Source organism: Nannobrachium achirus (genome assembly GCF_963921795.1).
Source record: "Nannobrachium achirus genome assembly, chromosome: 2".
Lineage (NCBI taxonomy): Eukaryota > Metazoa > Chordata > Actinopteri > Myctophiformes > Myctophidae > Nannobrachium > Nannobrachium achirus.
In genome coordinates this window covers 62,726,894-62,747,158 of record NC_137811.1, presented here as the reverse complement: position 1 = coordinate 62,747,158, position 20,265 = coordinate 62,726,894, and the positions used below count along the sequence as shown (strand labels likewise).

The following is a 20,265-nucleotide window of genomic DNA, read 5'->3' as shown; positions in this document are numbered from 1 at the left end:
GGCTCTGTGGATTGACTCCTGTCTGGTCCACTCCTGCTCTCACCAGATCCAGGACCTGTGCGTTGCACCAGACTCAAGCCCCAGACATTTCACTCCGAAGTGGTGGATTAAATTAAGGCAATGCAAGGTCTAGACCAGGGGTGCCCACACTTTTTTGACGTCAGATCTACTTTTAAAATGACTAGCTCAACATGATCTACCCATCCAAAATGTTTTAGCTGAGGGCCTGAGGGGGGCTTTGGAATAGCAGCACTGGTGTTACATTTTAGACAAACACACTTACTGTAAGGGGGAAATAAATGGGAAATACTGGGGGAAATGTCTTCATCCCATTCTGTATGGAAGTGCTAGGTTTTGGGGTTCTTTGTAATGCTACTGACTCTTGAACAAAGTTTTGCATTGGAGGTTTGGCTTCATTAGAAGCCATGAAGGGAGCTGGCAGGCCCTTCTTGATGTCATATTGACATATTCTTTTTATATTTTAATTATATATTTTTAGAGGCATGTCATGTGGTCTACCTGCACACCGTTGGTGATCTACTGGTAGATCACGATCTACCTTTTGGGCACCCCTGGTCTAGACCAGTGGACTTCCTCAAAGATACTACCTGGGGGCTGCTAAATCTTTGTGCTTGGGTAAAGCACAACACATGAATTCACACTGAGCTGAGTGTTGTCAAACAGGTCTATGAAATTGTTTAGTCTCATTGAAAGCCTCATTATGAAGTTGCATGCATGTGTACTAGGTTAAAATTAAAGCTAATTTTCATGGTTGAAATCCACCAAATCCTGATAGGTAGCCTACTGAATGGTCTTTATTAACAGTGTTATTGTTCTATCCCAACTTGATGCCTGTAGGCTACTGTCACTTTAAGACTTACTTCACTGCTGTTGAAAGTTTGACCTGGCAGCTGCACCTTGCTCAGACTGGGAAGCAGGCTACATTTCAATATAAGCCATAAGGTCGGATAAGAGCATGCTTGATTCACTGAGAGGAGGTTTGCTTTGTTTTCTCCGTCATAGTTTGTATTTTGTTTTGTGCCGTTTGCGGATTTCTCCAAAAAACCCGCTCTATTCCCATTGAAATGCATTAGCAGAATCCGCTTATCAGCTGCCTGTGCCCGTAGTACAAGTATGGAATTCAACATTTACTTGTGTAAAAGTACAAAAGTATTGCAAAATGTAGGCTACTAAGTAGGCTACCAAACGTAGAAAGTATGCCTACTCATACAGCGCCACCAGTCCAAAGCCAGTTGGTAAAAAGAGCAACTGAAGAATTGAGGATTTACTGTGTAGATTAGGCCATATTTGATAAATAAAGAAATCTCAAATGAGGGTCTGTGGCATGCATATCAAACAGATATCATATAAGATATTATAATTTCATTTATAATTTCAAGCTATAACTTTAAGTGAAAAAGGCTGAGCAAAACTGTATGTTTAAGCCTATAGGGTCATCTGGGAGTGGGGACACCCCAAAATAATTTGGGGACCCCAAGTTTGGGATATCCACTGCTCTAGGCTTCTGCTAGCAGCACTGATGAATTAAATGCATGTTAGAATATCATTGTGTTCCTGCAGTACTAAAACTCAATCTATCTGGTCCAGAGCTACACTCAATCCAGCCATTTCACAAAATCTAATTCTTTAATCTTTGAGTAGACAAAAATAAGCATTAAAAGTAAGATACATAAAACGTCATATTTGTTGTAACAGAATAAGTACCTACTTTTTCCTATGCAACCTTCTAATAAAATCGTCAATCAATCAATCAGATCATTTTCTTTTCTTTGTCCTAAAGGAAAATGAATTCAATTAAATCAATGCCAAGATGGATAAACGCTTATTAGTTATTATTACTAATAAAAAGCCCCCATGTATTCTTCTTTACAGGAGACTAGTGTGATCAACACATTAACACACTTGTTAGAAATGTTTAGTTACTCCATTGCGCCCTCTACAGGTCCCGTCAATGAAAAATTTCTATTGACAAGATCTGTAGAGGGCGCAGTGGAGTAACTAAAACATATTTTTCCAGCCGGTGGATTATTTATTTTTTTGTGAAAAAAATGTATTTTAGACGTGAGGTAAGGGCTTAGAATGTTCCCACTATCGAAATTAGGCTTTCAACTCCATAAAACCGTTTTTGTTTTGGTGAGTAGCGAAAGTGTATTTTTTCTTTTTACTAAAAACGAGAGGCTGTGGCCGCTGCAGAGTGCAGACATACAGTCTTGGGACCACTGACGTATTACCCATGATGCTCTCTGCTGCACTGGTCAAAAATGTTGCATTTCTGAGGCGATATCTTGTTGTACAAGTGTAGGCTACATAATTATGTTTTATTCTACACCTGTATATTTAAAAGAAACCATTCTGCTGTTATTTATTACGATACAATCTTTTTTGACAACCGTGACTGTGATGTATGTTCACTATGCTCGTACCCATGAACTGTCAAAATATCGTTAAAAAGGGCTTCTGCTTTGTTTGGCACAGAGAGGGTGGTGAATAACTACTCTCTTTGCGGAATCGACATCAAGAGATTTCGGAAGCATAATTTTTGAACCTCGGGATTGCTAGTGATCGCTTATCCTGGCGTCCCAACATGAAGTTGTCGAATATTAAATATATAGTTTATATCTGCTGAAAAAATGATCATATTTTAGCTTATAAATTATTAGTATTCTGTCCGTATGGCATCTGAATCTCAAAGCGCTCTATCCTTTAAGGACATTCCGAAATTAACTAATTAATTAATTTGTCCCATGGAGTCTGAGAACAACTAAGAACAGCTGATCACATCATCACAATCACTAACTAATGTCCCTCCACTCCAGACTAGATGTCCCTCCACTCCAGACTAGATGTTTAAATCTATCAGGAGTCGTCCATTTGCCTAGTCATTATTTTGCTACTACACTTTATATATTGTTTTGTTTTTATTTTCAACTTTGTAAGGGGCCTCTATTCTATTTATTAGATAACTACTATAATAATATTTATAGAGATATTATCTTCTATGTTTTACATATAATGTTTTTTTTTTATTTTCAACGATGTAAGGGGGCTCCTATTTAATAGGAACCTACTTGATAAATACTAAAAGAGTTGGAATTCCTAATGGCTAAAGAACTCTCTAATTGTGTTAATTATCAAACTACATATCGTTGTAACGGTGATGCATACCTATGTCTACTCTACACACAATTTTTTGGACACTAATACTACGCACACAAGTAAAACTTAATAACTGTAGAAAAGAGATTATCTGAGATATAACATTATCTACTGGGAATCTAGTTTATAATTAGATAGACCGAAGTGCATGCTGGTTATGCTAAACAGTACTGCTTCTCCTCCAATCAAAGTGCACCGTTTGGGACGGGAGGGGACAACGTTGTCAATATTGTCAGCACAGTGACTATATCTTATTTTACCAGCAGATGGCAATCCAGAATAGAGTAGGAAACAACTAATAACCACTATGTAAAATGTGAAATAATTAAATGGCATCCATGATAGACCACTGGAAAAAATGATAATAACATTTTAATAGGCCTATTAATGTCAAATATGCTTAAACAGGAAAAATAACAACGAAACCTTTTACGACGAAATGTTTTTACAACATTCTTTCGATAACCATGACTGGAGATGTATGTTCACTATGGTGCTATAGTGAGGAACTGTAAGCATATGTTTAAAAAGGGCTTCTGCTTTGTTTGGCACAGAGCGGGTAGTGAATAACTGTCCTCTTTGCGGAATCAACATCAAGAGATTTCGGAAGCATAATTTTTGAACCTCGGGAATGCTAATGATCGCTGATCTTGGCGTCCCATAAAGACTGTTAAAAACTATAACTTGGATAAAGATATCATTACATAAATCCACGTGTGTTAAATTCCTTGTGGAAAAAAAGCTTAAGAGGGCTGTAAGGAATGAAACATTATCTTGAGGGTCCTCCAAAAATAGACCCTCACTCTCTGGTCTGCATTCTGCAATAGAGTGCTATAGTCCTTGAAAATAAATTATGTTTAGGGAACCACACTGATCTAAGATCATGATTGGCACAGGGAAGAAGAGGCATAAACTATTTAGTTTTGCCTTTAATGGTCAATAAGCTAAGCTTTACAATGCAAAGGTAACAACCACCTACCATCATTTAATTTAACATTCTTAGAGGGCTTCTATTTATTAGAAACCTACTAGATAAATACTAAAAGAGTAAAATTCCTACCTACGAGAGACCTCTCTAGCCATCTCAATTATCAAACTATTGATCTTACTAACGGTTTTGCGTGACATACACAATGTGTTTAGACACTAAAACTACGCACACAAGTACAACATAACTGTAGAAGAAACCATTAGATAAAAAAATATATATAATACTACTGGGAATCTATTTAATAATAAGAAAGATCAAAGTGAATGCTGTTTATGCTAAATAGTAGGCAGACTGCTTCTCTTCCAATCAAAGTGCACGGGACAGCACACTGACTTATTTTAACAGCAGATGGCAATCCAGAGCAGAGTAGGAAACAGTACAGAAATGATTAACACTTGAGCAACTAGCTTGCTTTATTCCTATGAGATAACCACAAAATCAAACGTGAAATAATTGAATAGCCTTCATAGACCACTGACTAATTATTTTTCATGCATTTTCTTATGCCTAAATGTAGCCTACCAATTCTTTTACATGAAAAACATAAAAAAATTAACATTTTACACTTTGACTGAGTTCATAGAATTTAGCAAAACTGTAATCACAATATTCCATGGCAGAGACCGAAGGGGAGCTTGTGGCATCTGGGAAAAAACAAAAAACAGATCTGAAACAGAAGAAATAGAACCAGAATACTATATGGCATTCCAACTGCGTTACTGACAGGGTTCTTGAGCCTTGACTCTGTTATTCCTTCTGTTCTGCTTGAAATTGTGTAGCCTGCCATTAGCCAGCCCGATAACATAGAGTATGTGTTATGACCCTTGAAAGAACTGCAGGCTCAGCATGAATATTTGATGTAACACTTAAGTGGTTACATCCAGTGATCGAGTTATACCCACAGAGCTATGGGAGCCCTATTCTGGCGGCGCCGAAGGGCGGCGGCGAAAAAAAATCGGGTAATTGCGGATATAAAGTCGCCTAAAACGGGTATTTCCTATATTAAATCATATTTTTCCTTTCACAATATTAATTCGGGCTTCACATTGGCTATGTTGACAACTCCAGGCAGTCTTTTCTGTTCATATTAACTCACCATTATTGCTCAGCCTCCAGTTCCCAATTCCTCCATCTGATGATCTGAGCTCTGAGCCATCCAGCCAAAAGTTCCCGTTCTGGTAGCATAAAGTCGGCTAAAATGGGTATTTTTCTTTCTCAAAACAAGGCGGGTCTGGTTCATATTTATTTACTAAAAAAAACAATGTCACGGGCACAGGCTACAGTCTTGCTCACAAGACAGCGTTGTTTGGTTGTTTGTTGCTGTCCGAGTGTCCGCCTTCCTTTGCCGTCCGGGCCGTGGCTAGAACAGACACTCGACGCAGTGGTTCCTAGCTTATGGGGAAAGAAAGCCTGGTAGGCGAGGTTAGGGGAAAGGTAGGAAGTAGGAACCATTGCAGCGAGTGTGTTATAACTCGGATGGTAAAGGAAGACTCACACCCCACATTAAATGCGCCTGATTTATAATAATAAAATTAATAGTAGGATTAAACGGTGTGATGTCATTGTTTAGTCTTACTGTCTAACATGTTTATTTAGTATATCTAGTTAACATAAATAATATAAATTCTTCCAATGGAACATAAAAAAAAAGAAAACGAAAAAAAAAAAAAAAAAAAAAATACACACTTAGAAAAAAAGAGACCCCAAAGGGGGTTGTTGACTATGGGGTCCCAGACTTTAACTATGGGAGCTAAGCCCCTACTGGCTCCCACATAACTCGAACTCTGGTTACATCATACATGCTGCTTTGTGTCTCTGGACATTGGGCTAGTGTGGCCTCCCTGCCTGCCTTCGACTTTGGGAGCTATGGACTATTATGGAACTATTAGCTGCACTATCGAATGGCTTGCCCTGCTGAGCCTGCTCACATAGCAGCACAATAACCATTAAGACTCCCTAATCGGGAGATAATCGACTATCAGGTCGCATGTATACATGCGGCCTCATGGTGGCGCTAGAACAGGGGCATGTGAGAAATCAGGGGCAAAGTTTGGCATGGATTGGGGCAACGGTACCGGAGATAAGAGTAGGGCCAAAAGTGTGACGTGATGTGACGTGACGGACAGACTGACGGACGGACGGACGGACGGACGGACGGACGGACGGAGGGACTGACAGACAGCCGGTGGAGGTTTTCATTGTAACTTGCGACCTAACGGTCGCAATTAATACATTAAAATGTGACCGAATGATGCTTTGATCAACTACGATAACTGCAGTTGTCTCCTGTTCGATTACCGGTATGCCGCATAACAAAATACAAAGAGCTGAAATATTCATAAATCATACCCATGTGAAGTGAGCGGTGCTGCTGCTGCTGATAGACCCACATGACGTCACAGGGGGGTCAAAAACTGATTACATAATACCACAGGAAAACCTTTGGAAAACTTACATCATCATTATAAAGCCACGTATTGGAGCGGTTAGCACTGCTCAAAAATAACCAGAATAGTCTGTGAGCTGGGTTGCAGAAATTGCACAATTCCACACCATAGAATGGGGGGATTCATAGTAGATCTGTTGGAGAGAAAAGGATAAATCAATGTCATACTTCACTCCTAAGGTTATACCAGTGCTGTGTTCTACCTGTCACGGGGGTATACAGAGTATGCTGTGAAGACATTTGTTTGAAAAAGCGTATGCCCTCGTGAACCTTTCAAAGTAACGTATTTGATAGGCATTATGCACTGGCGTATGCCCTGGCCACATGAATAGCCGCGGATCATAGATTATAGTATGCCCTAAAAAAAGTCTAGAACACACCACTGGGTTATACCACTTAAACCCTACGGTATGTTGACGGGTCCCCCATAGGGGTATATACTTGTCCCCCTCTTTTTTCCCCTTCATAGTTCATACACAAAATCTCGATCTGGTACTTTTGCAGAACATTATGACATGTGTATATACTGTATACACACACACACACACACACACACACACACACACACACACGCATGCAAGTGTGCGTGTGTGTCAATACAAAATATACTTGTTGTATATTGCCTTGTGTTGCTCCGAGTTCCACTTCATATTCTGTCTTGCAAGCTGTTTTTTTCTCTTTACCTTTTGGATATTTGATTATGGTCTACTCCTTCTGCTTTGTTTGCCAATAAATTAAATGCATTTGAATCTGCTCTGCCTCTAGTTGTCTGCACTACAGTGCACTTGGATCCAACTCCTATGATGCACACTTGATAATGGCCTCTCCCTGTTTAATTATAAATGATGATAGTTAAATGTTGTTGCTATACAAACACATTTAACCACATGAAACCTACTGACCCTATTCTGGGGCAAACGTTGGGTGAAAATTGCCCATCTACAGATGGACCTGTAGAGTAGCTAATTTCTGCAAAGATATTTGGTGTAGAGTGGGAAAAAAAGAATAGAGAACTAGTAGAGGCTACTTATGTAGGGTTTAAATTTAAGTATTCATGGGATAAGCAAATAATCTGTAAGAGATGACATTTTGAAGGTAACCCAATTATTTCTGTGTCTAGAAGAGTGAATGGACACAAGCTACCTGGAACCTTCTGGACTTGGCGATGCTGCTGGCAACTCCCAGTTCCAGTTCCACCATCTGCTCTGCCCTGGGCCTGGGCCATGGCCATGTTATCACTGTCCAGGTCCCATTGAGATGTTGTGCACCAGACAAGAGGCTGTTTGGATGAGAGTGGGCAGAGAGGGGTATAAGGTGCATAAGGCGCTCTCTTGAACTTGACAGAACATCATTCCACCTCTCTCTTTGTCCTATTTTTCTTGTATGGCAAACTACCATCTCACATAGTTATTGCAGGATCACAGGAATACGGTCTGCGCACAATGTTTCTTTCCATCGCACTCCTTCTGTAATATGCTATTATGCCTTGTTAGTAACATTAGTATATGGGAGTTGAAGCTTATTATTCTATTGTTACACTTAAATGATGCTGAATAAGCGCATGATACATGTCTTAGATGTAAAAGGTGATGTCTCTAATCTGGTGTTGTTTGCATTTCTGCCTGGGATCTTTTAAGACAAAAAAGATAGTGAAGCTGCAAGAAGACAAGCATTAAATGATGACGTTATAAGGAAAGTGTATTTGTCTGTCATGAAAACAGTTGTCAGGCCAAACATTTGTCATTGCTCTTGCTGTCAAATGTCCCTCACATGCCAAGTTCCAGGCTTGCATGGTAGTACGTTTCAACCCCTGGCCCTGATAGAAAATGTGAGTGAGGAAATTGAATCTCCTACACTTGAGCAAGGCACTTGGCTGTGTTAAGTGAAGAATATGGAGACGTTATTTACACTCTCATCATAGTACGCGAATGAAAATAAAAGCTCTCATAGTGACAGTTAGTTTGCAGTGTACTGCTCAGTGCTCAGTCAACTTCCCATGGATTCTCTCTCGCACGCTCTAGGTCTTTCTCATTTTTGGAGACAGATGCCACCCCCACCCCCTGCATGGACACATCCCTGATGGAGAGAGAATGACATACAGAAACTGAGAGAAAAACAAAATAAAACAAACAATAGCCTACAATAATAGGTATTCAACAACACACACACAATACAATCATATAAAATATTTCCAAGCAAATAAATATAGCATAGGCCTATATGCAACTGCAGAAAGAGACATGGCCTACTTCAAGCCAGTTTGTATCTTTGTTTTCTCTCAACCAATGGAAGGAGAAAGGTGAATGGAGCGCAGGTCGTCTAGTAAGGTATTTACGGTAACCCTCTCCTTATCCAAATCCCGCAGCACTTGCTGCGGTCACATCATCTTATTGCTGGAAAGGGAACTTCACTTCACCGATTCCACTTTTATTCATTAGAGCTCCGCATCTGCTTGTCTTAAACTATTTAAATTTATTTGACGAAACGTTATTTTTGGTTTAGTTGCGCGAAATATATCGGATTTGTCCTTTGTCCTATTTATTATTTTGTTTTTAGCACTACGTTTTCCTATGTTTTGTTGTTGCTGCTGGAACCGCTACGTCGAGGGAGAGAGGAGGACTCACTGATCCAGCCTATGTTTAGACCTGACAGCTTTAAGATTCTCAATTAGAAACGCTTACATCATCGGACGATTGCGGACCGGACCGTGTGCGCACAGACACGTCTATCTCGGTAGGCTTTTTTGAGCTAAATATTATCCCAACCAGTCCCTTGTATTCAACTGTAACCAGCCAGTTCCCCCGTCCGTGTTCATGCCAGATCTGCAGCGCTTTAGTTTTCCATACCATAGCATGAATCCTTTGTTGGGAGGCAACGCGCTTCTCCATCACCAACAGCAGCACCAAAACACAGCATCATCCAGCCACCCGGACTCCCCGTCCGGCCTCCTGCCAGACGTGGTCTTCGGCGGACCGGACCCCGCGTCCTTTCTGCTGGGCGACCCGCAGGGACAGTTGGGCGGCCTGGGCCCTCTCGATCTGCCTGCGCTAGAGTTCACCGCGCCCTCCTCGCAGCAACAAGCGTCCGCGTACCTCCACCACAACAACCCCTACGGCCACCACCTGCACCTGCACCGCGCACTGCCCCCGCCGCCGCCCCCCGCAGCCATGGCCCTGCGGAACGACCTGGGCTCCAACATCAGCGTCCTCAAGACGCTCAACCTGAGGTTCCGATGCTTCCTGGCCAAGGTGCACGAACTGGAGCGGAGGAATAAGATCCTGGAGAAACAGCTGCAACAGGCGCTCGACGCCAATAAGGGCTGCGAGGGGAAATGTGGCGAGAGCAAGAGCACGCAGGAGACGGGCGTGCAGACCGGGTTCGTGGGCACGATCCCGCTCAGGCCCGGCTCCCTTCCCTTCCACAACACCAACAACTCTGCCAGGAGGCCCACCACGCTCTTCACGCCTCCGCTCACATCCAATGTTCTCTCCCCCGGGATCAGGAATGAAAACCCTGCTTCCAACCCGGCCGAACCACCGAACCCCAGAGCGAACCCAACAATCACCATCAGCCTGTCGACTCCTAATGTGGACTCCCCCAGTGGAAGTGGCTCCAAAGCCTTCTCCAGCACCGGTTCTGGCCCAGGAGCATCAGCAGCCAACAATCCTCCCCCACGGTTCCTTCCAGGCCCGGGAACATCAACCAATCCTCCCCCGCGGTTCCTTCCCGGTACCATTTGGTCCCACACCCACACCCGCAAGTTTGGTACCGGCGTGGAGCGGGTGACCAGCCCCGGGGTGTCCTGGACGCACCCGGACGGAGTTGGGGTCCAGATTGACACCATTACCCCAGAGATTAGAGCCCTGTACAACGTCCTGGCTAAAGTGAAGAGGGAAAGAGATGAGTATAAACGCAGGTAAATAACATGTATTAATATAATACAGCCATTTCTGATGTAGAAGTTACATTTCATGTCTTTATCGGGAAAATCTCTTGCATAATATGTCCTTCATTAATACTCCAGACAACATGAACTTTTAAAAAATAATATAACTCAACACACAACATCATTCACAATTCACAAATGTGTCACAATAACTGCCTTAAGCTGACTTGCAGTGTTGCTGGAAAATAAAACAACCTTATTATTGGCAACAATTTATCTTGTGAATTGTTAAAAGTGGAACTTTTAACAATGCTACATCTGCATACCAGCTATTGGCATGTCTGTGCATAAAGATGAACAAAGGCTGACAATACGTTCCAAGTTATGGTCAAGGCAGCTGAATAGGCCTATATGTAAAACCCAAAGTGGTTGCATTATCCTCCACTTTGGAGGAGTGAGCGAGGCCATAAACCTGTGATGGGAGCAGCTGTCTCCTATAGAAGTAGAGTCAGCAGAAAGCTCCTGCATCCATCACCGCCAGCCCTGACCCTGTCCACTGCATTCACGTCAGGGTCGCCTGACCACAGCGACAGATGGCATTGCTGGACAGACATGTATCAAACATTATCACTCCCTGTGTGCTAAATATGAAAGGAGAATAAAGGTCAACACATTAGGGATATTTTAAGACTAGTGTAAAACATACCCACTGTCGTACTGTATTTTTAAGTTCACTGTGGTAGAATTAAAAGCAGCCAAGCTGCTTGGAAGAAAACAGTCAAGGTGCCAGGACAGCTTCACAATGCTCACATTCATGTTTAGCAAAAGAAGCACAACATTAATCCTTTTGGAGACTTTAGTAGAGAATAATTCTGGTTTGGAATTCAGGTTGATACCATATCATGTGGGGCCTCATCACGAATCATGATACAGGGGCAGGGGGTTTCCTTACATTAAATCACTAAGAGCCTACAAACAGGCAGTGTCTTTGTAAAGTGTGTCAAGAACATGATGTAGTTAAAGTTCCTCCCACAAGTATTATTTATGGCCTCGCTGGCCCTCTTCCGCCCCAGGACACCAAGTGGCCATCACTGAATTCCTCCCTATTATGTGTAATTGAGCGAGCATGCATTGGTCAGACTCAGAGCAGTGTTCCTGACAACAGGACAGTGGGCCCTTTATGGGGAAGGGAACAGGGAGAAAATGTGCAGGACGTGACATGCTGTTTCACATGAACACACTGGAATATCCTGCCTCTTCATGTAGACCAGGGGTCGGCAACCCAAAATGTTGAAAGAGCCATATTGGACCAAAAAAAACAAATCTGTCTGGAGCCGCAAAAAATTAAAAGCCTTATATAAGCCTTATATAAGCCTTATAATGAAGGCAACACATCGTCGCTGTCGGAAAGAAACCTCATATCTCCAAGTTTCACATTTGTAATTTATTTCGTAAAGTAAAGCCCTGCTTCATCATAGAAGACTGTCGCACAAAACTAGTTTAGATCATTTTTAAAATGATGTTGATTGATTGATTGATTGATTGAATACTTTACTAGACAGAAAGGTAAACAGCACTAGGTTTAGTCAGACATACGGGCTTAATACAAAAAAGTCCTTTGGAATTTAGTTGTTTCCATTGTGGTCCTAAATCTAGCAATCAATAATCAATTAATTATCAATCGGTTGCTACTAGAGGATCCATTCTGTAAAAGACTTTGACACAATAATTTACAGAGACGGACTGTGAATGGCTGACCAATTAACTGAGATTAGGAATTTCAATTGTGTGTTTTTAGAACAAGGGCCTCTATGAGTTAGTAAACAGCTTATATAAGTAATTTTAGAGAGATGATGAGCCCCGCTCCACACTCACTTGATCCTGTTTTTTATTACATACATACATTTTTATTTTATCTTTTAGTATACAACACATGTATATGCAACATATGACAAACAATGAATTCAAACTGGGTAGGGAGGCAGTACAGCAACAATAATAGACAACAACAATAATAAACATCAGTACAACAACACATACAGTATGCAAAATGCATATTTAATTTTAGTTTGGTGAGAAAGCAACAGAAAGCTTTAATTTATAGCTCATCATATGATGAACAAATTTCAATTACAATACATGTAGCAGATCTACAAACTCACAACGGCACATCCTGACACGTTGTGAGTTCACGTTGTGAGTTTGTAGATCGTCTATTTTTGGTGTGTGCGACAACCGTTGTACAATAGAGCATAAATCAGGCCTGAAAGAAGCTGCTCTTTCCATTGTTTCCAGGTTGTCCATCATTACATATGAGCCTGTCTCAGGACTGTGAGCAGGAACATTACGAAACAGGAAAACTGTCATTTCCCATTAGAAATGAATAGGGCTGGTGTCCTGTCACAAAAACAATGGCACATTTGTGCAGGTCTTGTGCAGGTCACATAAAATCTCAAGGAGCTTGTGAAACGTTATGGCCTAAAAACTAAAATAGGAAGAAAGATTGAAGGGTAGAATGAAAGAAATTTGACATGACATCACAACATAAAATCCCCTTTATGCCCATACAAGGAGATCCATGTCTGAACCATATGATGTCAACTGTTTATGCCCATTATGGAGATCCCTGCTCTGAGTATCTGACATCACTGTGATGTCACCTGTGATGTCACAGTGATGTGTCAGGGGAACCACAGTGTCAGGCGTTATCCCTGCTCTGAGTATCTGACATCACTGTGATGTCACCTGTGATGTCACTGTGATGTGTCAGGGGAACCACAGTGTCAGGCGTTACACGTATACGGACAATTATTTATTTATTACAATTATATTTCTCTCAATTTCCAGTTTAAACACTTGAACTATTTATACTTATTTGACCCTAGGGGTCTACTCTATATTAGATCCCCACAAAGTGAACAACCAGTGATTGTTCACACAAGGACCACTTAACCCCCACCGCTCTTCTCTCCTCCCTCTGCCCCCCATCCCCCCTTTCCTTTCCTGCACAGTCATGTCTTTTCTCTGGCCAGGAGAATATCTCCCCACCTTGGTCCGTTGTCAGCATCAGTCCCTCCCCGGACTCCTTGTCCTACACGCCCCCTCCGACTCTTGATCACATACCCACACACTCACGTATGCCCACATGAATACACACTCGACACCCCCTTCCACATGCGCGCGTACACTACACACACACACACACACACACACACACACACACACACACACACACACACACACACACACACACACACACACACACACCCTGTCATGCGGTGTATCTCACGTGAACATACGCACGACACACCTACCGGTACACGTACTCCAACCCCCTCCCCCCACTTCCTCCTCCCTCCCTCTGTCTCTCTCTCTCTCTCTCTCTCTCTCTCTCTCTGCCTCTCTCTCCTTGGTCCCACTGCGTAAGTGTCCTCTCTACGATCCACACAGTATCTGCAATGCAGCACCAGGCTGCAGGCTGTGAGAGCTGCTAAAGCGAGGGTTGGCTTGCAGGAGGGGTTCTTCTCCTCTTTCTGCCTCTCGCTTCTCTCACCTTACCCTGTCACACCACCACCATGCTTCTCCATGACAACACTCCTTTCTCTCTCTCTCTCTGTTTCTCTTTCTCTCTGCTCTGTAGACATTGGTTCATTTCGGGTTCAGTTTTCCCGTGGTCCCCGGGCTGTGCCGCAGCATTCTGCATTTTAAAACGGCAATGATGTAAGAGGTTGTACTGTACTGGTCTCCGCAGCGAGTCCTGTGTGTTGTTGGGTAGAGTTGGGTAGACACACCCAGTTTGCTGTCATGGATGGCTCTAACGTGGCCATCGCGTTAAGCTTTCGAACGAATTGCAATTCAGGAGCTGTAAGGCAGAAAACACAGTCTGCCACATGAGCATTAAGAAACTCAATCACATGTGTGTGCGCACAGCCGCGCGCACACACACACACACACACACACACACACACACACACACACACACACACACACACACACACACACACACACACACACTCACACTCACACTTATTCACTCAATCACTTTGTCACTCGCCAGCGCTGTCACACACATGGTAGCTTGCACACTTGCGCCCTCTCTCCATCCCTCTATGTCTCCCTCCCTCCTTCCTTCATCCATCCATCCATCCATCCATCTCTCTCTCTCTCTCTCTCACTCACTCACTCACTCACGCACTCACTCACTCACTCACTCACTACCCAGTATCCCACAAAGCTGCTCATATTTCCAAGCAATCACAGGGCTATCTTGGTACGAAATAGTTAAATTATAACTGTTGTTACTTAGAGAAAACGCAGACTCATCCCACTGATCCTCTAGTCTATGTAGAACTTTACTTGTGTTTAGATTAATACAAAGTATCACTGTCTTTTCCTTGTCTGTCTCTGTTCTGCTAGGTGGGAGATGGAATACACCATGAGAGTGGATCTACAGCAGAAGATCACAGACCTACAGGAGGTGTGTGTGTGCACTTGTTTTTGTGTGTCTATATACAGTACATCTCTCTATCTCTACTGTGTGTGTGTGTGTGTGTGTGTGTGTGTGTGTGTGTGTGTGTGTGTGTGTGTGTGTGTGTGTGTGTGTGTGTGTGTGTGTGTGTCTTGTACGTACAAGACAAACTACAGTATGTGCATGAGTGCATCCTCAGGGCAGTGGAGGGTGTCAGGCCAGCTGTGCAGAGTGTGTAGGTTAACCTCTCTCATTAGTCTCCAGAGACAGGCTGTTGGCCCACACTGTTTTCAAGTGCTTTCATCTGTACACTGGAAGCTCTGACAATCCACAGAAAATAAAGCAGAAGTCCCACCTCCCCATACGAAGCCTATCTATCTAGCTGGCTGCTTAGCAGAAATATGGAAATTCAAAAGTACATTTTAAATATATTTAAAAAATGATGGTTGTTGTGTAAATGGTGCATTTATATAGCACCTTTATCCAAAGCGCTTTACAATGATTTAGCATTACATTCACCCATTCACACTCACATTCATACACCGATGGTGGAGTAAACCATGCAAGGCACCACCAACCTGCTCATCAGGAGCAATCGGGGGTTCAGCGTCTTGCTCAAGGACACTTCGATACTAGCTCTGAGGGAGCCCGGGATCGAACTGGAAACCTTGCGGTTGCCCAGCGGCCACTCTACCACTGAGCCACTGCCGCCCCCAGTCGCCTGGCCTGAGAGCCTCTCATCCAGACTGGCAGGCCAGCAGTGCAATATGTGTAGCAAGGCTGCTGTGTCTGAGGTCTCAATGGTTGACAGCTTTCACTTTCTCCTGACTCACTGACTCAGTTCCTGGGTGCGAAGGGAACCGAATTTAATTGCCTATGCTGCGCTTAACCTAAGACTATTAGCTAACCTAATGATGGCGTAGCTTGTGTCCCTCTGGCCTATCTATACAGTAGGCATAGCAGTGAAAGGTGCTGCTTAGTAGATGTTTTTATGATATTGATTTTAAACTAAACAAATGAGACGGCTTACAAATAGGTTATATACAGTACATCAGTGTATTGGTAAATATCCTTTTGGTTTAGATAGGACTGTATTGGCAAGCATAAAGTACTTGCAGTATGTGGTCATTGGTCATCATAAGTAGTTTATTTTTTTGTTCGTGTTTGTTTACTGCAGTTACCCCATTACTGCAATAGCCTAACTCCGAGTCCTGACTCGATAAAACCATTTTTTTACCCTTTTATAAGTTCATATCAGAAAAAAGGACTGTAGTTCATGGTCTAAAACCTTTAAGATAACTGATCGTTTTGTTAGGAGCATGCCACACTGTCAGTAGAGATGACTTCATCTCAAAGGGATTACCATTTCAGTACTTCCTGTTGTGATGACGGTGTTTCAGAATTCCTGTAGCCATGTTTGTGTTTTTGTGTATGTATGTGTTTGCGTACGTGCGTGCATGCATGCGTGCGTGAGTGCAAGAGTATCTTCATGGTGCGTCCGTGTGTGTATGTGTTTTTGTTTGTTTGTGTGTACAGTATGTGTGTACATGCAGTACATTTGCCAGGAATTTGCGTGCATGCATTGCGTGCACGATTGCTCGCGTGTTTGTTTGTGGTGTGTGTGTGCATGACTGCCAGTAATGTGCAGTGCGTGACCCACTTTTACAGGCAGGTTGGTATCAGCAGGGGACCACATGCAGCAAACCGATGCCTGGTGGCCGCCTGTGTAGTGCAGCAGCAGAGAGATAAATGAACAGTGATCTGTCAAATAGAAGGATCACATGTAAAGATCCTCACGAGAAGACAGCCAGATGTATACTCGGTTGCATGCCAGTGTCACGCACAGAAAAGGTGTGGTGTGCCGCAACCAAGTATAAATCATGCATTATGTATTCAGAATGTTCTGTCTGTGTGTGCGACTGTGCGTGTGCGTGCGTGCTTGCGTTGTTAACCCATTAAGACCTGAAAAAGAGTACCTAAAGATGTCTTCTAAATGTCTTTCTGAAAAACATATACCGGTTATTATTTGACCACGGACCACCATCTCAAAATATTTTGTTCCAGGGACCCCCCAGAAGCAAAGATTTGCGTTAAAAATGTACACTTTAAAAGAATATACAGTATATTTAGGGTTGCCAACTCCCAGAGTTTCAAAAACGGGACACTTTCTAAGTAGACATGCGCCGCCAAAGGCGGCGCCGAAAAATCGGATATCTTCGGTTATAAAGTTGGCTAAAACGAGTATTTTCCTATATTAAATCATATTTTTCCTTTCACAATATTAATTTGGGTGTCTTTGGGGCGAAAAATCGGATATTTTTGGTTATAAATTGGCTAAAACTGGTATTTTCCTCTATTAAATCATATTTTTCCTTTCACAATATTAATTCGGGTGTCTTTGGGCCAGCTAACCTATTACCTTAAAATCATGTAGTGTAGTCCTATATTGTATTTCTCTCAATTTTCCAAAACATATCGCCTAGGTCTACCTGGTCCTAATGTGCCCACTCTCTGGTTACCCAACACTAGTTTAATCATATTGGCATACAGCAATAACCATTAGGTTTTAAAAACAAAATCAACGCATGCTTATTTCACATACCAGCCTGTCTGGGGTCGCTTTAGTTGGCAGACAAGATAACTGTAGTGTTCCCAGGAATACCAATATCCATGGCTTATTTTCTGTTGCTTGCCTGCTTTTTCACCTTTTTGTTTAGCCTATCACCTATCATAGATTCATGTCTAATATGTTTGTACACAATCTTCTGGCACACGTTTTTTTTAAGACATTAAACAATGTTCTGAGCCGAGCACTGTCGTATGGTCGCTCGCACGCACTCGTATCGTCTCTCGCAGGCAACTTGTGGAGTGAACCTACAGCCCATGCTTGGGAAGGGAGTGTGTAGGGGGCGGAGACTGTGTCTTAGCAACACTGTGTTAATAAGCCAATCAGCTGCTTACAAACAGCGCAGCGCCTCTCACAGCAATGGGATGCAGCACTTGTCGTCTCAGAGGAGAGCAGAGTGGAAGTGGAAGCTCTCTGACAGGCAGAATCGCTGTCATTTCTCAATTAAATCATCCCTTCATTCATATTTATCCCCCAACCTTAAAATACGGGACAAAGAGCGTCCCGTTTCAGTTCAATACGGGACACGTCTTTTAGTTTCCAAAAAAGGGACGATCCCGTATTTTACGGGACGGTTGGTAACCCTAAGTATATTCAAAGATAGTATATTCACGTTTAAAAATAAATTTGCAGATATACAGTGCCGCGCTATGAGCTTGTATGTCTGCTATTTTTAGCAGTTTGCAGTATGTTTGTGCATAGCATACTGCATGGTAATGTGTATATGTGCGTGCATCTGTTCGTGCACAATGCATGTTTGGTTATGTGGGTGTTTGTGTTGTAGGTGTGATGATGTTTCCATGTCCAGACCTCTGTTCCTCAGCCATTACATTGATATTTTCCTTAAAGTTTCCATGCATCTTATTTACATACATACGTCATTACATCTGCTTTACAACAGCCTCATCCCACTGCTAGCTTAAACTACACACCTTATGTATAGTACTATACCAGTAAGACACCTCAGGGCCCAAACATGCTTACTCAGTTATTCGTTATGTGAAAGTCCTATGATGTCTATGACATCTGACGTCATACCCTTTTGTGTGTGTGTGAGAGTGCAGGACCTGCAGGAGAGCGAGGGCTGTCAGGATGAGCTGGCTGTAAGGGTGCAGCAGCTGAAAGGAGAGCTGGTTGTCTTCAAAGGCCTCATGAGCAACGTGAGTCCAACACACTGCAGCCCTGTGGAGCCTCCATCCATTCACACTGTGACCGTCATGAAACCAATCGCACATATTTATGAAATACTGCTTGTCCATAAATCCTGAAACGGTCAATGTAATGGAAGGGTAGGGGAGAAAGAAACCATTTTGTAAGACCAGCGTTATTATATTAGCGCACACTGCATAGACATGTATGGACACACAACAGAGGCGAGGAGGGAGGAGAAGAGCAATCTGTGGAAAACACACACACACAGAATCAGAATCTGTTTATCCTTACTTGAAGTACAGTACCGTATGTACAGCATAGGAATTTGGTTAGCGAACACTCAAGGCATCACAATGTGACATATTGTGAGCTTGTAGATTGGCTATATTGGTATAGAGGGGGAAAAAGACAGGGCCTATAGACCCTTGGGGGGTATTTACTAAATATATATTGTAAGAGGGGTTAAATAGTAAAGGAACATTAAATAAGAAGCATATACTGTACATCAAATTAAATTGGAAACATATGAGGCATACTGTGAAACAGTGTCTATACTATTTCTCATTTTGTTAATTGCGACCGTAGGTCGCATTTACTATCAAACCCTGCACAAAGTGTAAGTCCGTCAGTCCGTCAGTCTGTCTGTCACACCTCACACGTCACACTCTTGCCCTGCTCATATTTCCGCAACCGTTGCCCCGATCCATGCCAAATTTTGCACACACACTCCTTACCTGCCAAACTACAACCCCCGGAGCTCCAGGGACCCCCAGGTCCCTGGGGGACCCCCAGATGTAAAAAATGACCAAATGTGCTAAACTGACCAAATGACCACCCCAACGGGGCTGCTCACGGGGAATTCCCGGGGACCACCGACTCCTGGTGCTCCAGAACGGATGCAAAAGTGGTGGCGCCCCCAGTGGAGGACCCCCTACACTGCAGCTCACATAAAATGCCGTAACTCCGGCTAGGAGCGACCGGGACAGCCGGGGCCGGTACCTATTCGTCCGCCTTGCCGGCGCGGAGACCCCACCCCTCATTTCTCACATGGCCCTCTTCTAGCGCCACCATGAGGCCGATTCTTGCAAAACACATTTTTGGACACTGCTCCTACAATTTTTGCCCTAAAATCACGCAAATCGGTACACAGTATGTCTACACTCATCCCATCAACATGAATCTCTCCCATATAGCGCCACCTCCAGGCCGATTTTTAAAAACACATTTTTGGACACTGCTCCTACAGATTTTGCCCTAAAATCACGAAAATCACTACACAGTATGTCTACACTCATGTCATCAACATGGATCAGGAAGATTTTGGCAAAACACATTTTTGCCCTATTTGTGGAGATAAGTGACCTACGGTCGCTTATCTCCCCATTAGGGAGCCTTACTGGTTACATTTCTGTTGAACACCAGTAATTGTGTAGTCTAAGTTCATGTGCCTCTTCTCTCTCTCTCTCTCTCCCCTCTCCTCCTCCTCCTCCCCACTCCACCACCCCCTTCCAGAACCTGT

At 42.9% G+C, this 20,265-nt stretch overlaps 1 protein-coding gene across 1 annotated transcript in view; it reads left to right on the top strand.

Annotated features, from left to right (window-relative positions):
• Positions 1-9,427: 9,427 nt before the first annotated feature.
• The window catches only part of iffo1b (intermediate filament family orphan 1b), a gene marked incomplete at its 5' end in the record, with an annotated part of 19,210 nt that continues 8,372 nt past the window's right edge, over positions 9,428-20,265 (top strand). Inside the window, 4 exons of the mRNA XM_080737501.1 lie at positions 9,428-10,530; positions 14,917-14,977; positions 18,659-18,754; positions 20,259-20,265. The exon at positions 20,259-20,265 is cut by the window's right edge and continues 134 nt beyond it. Of these exons, the coding sequence (XP_080593627.1) occupies positions 9,428-10,530; positions 14,917-14,977; positions 18,659-18,754; positions 20,259-20,265 (1,267 nt within the window). The remainder of the gene's footprint in view (positions 10,531-14,916; positions 14,978-18,658; positions 18,755-20,258) is intronic.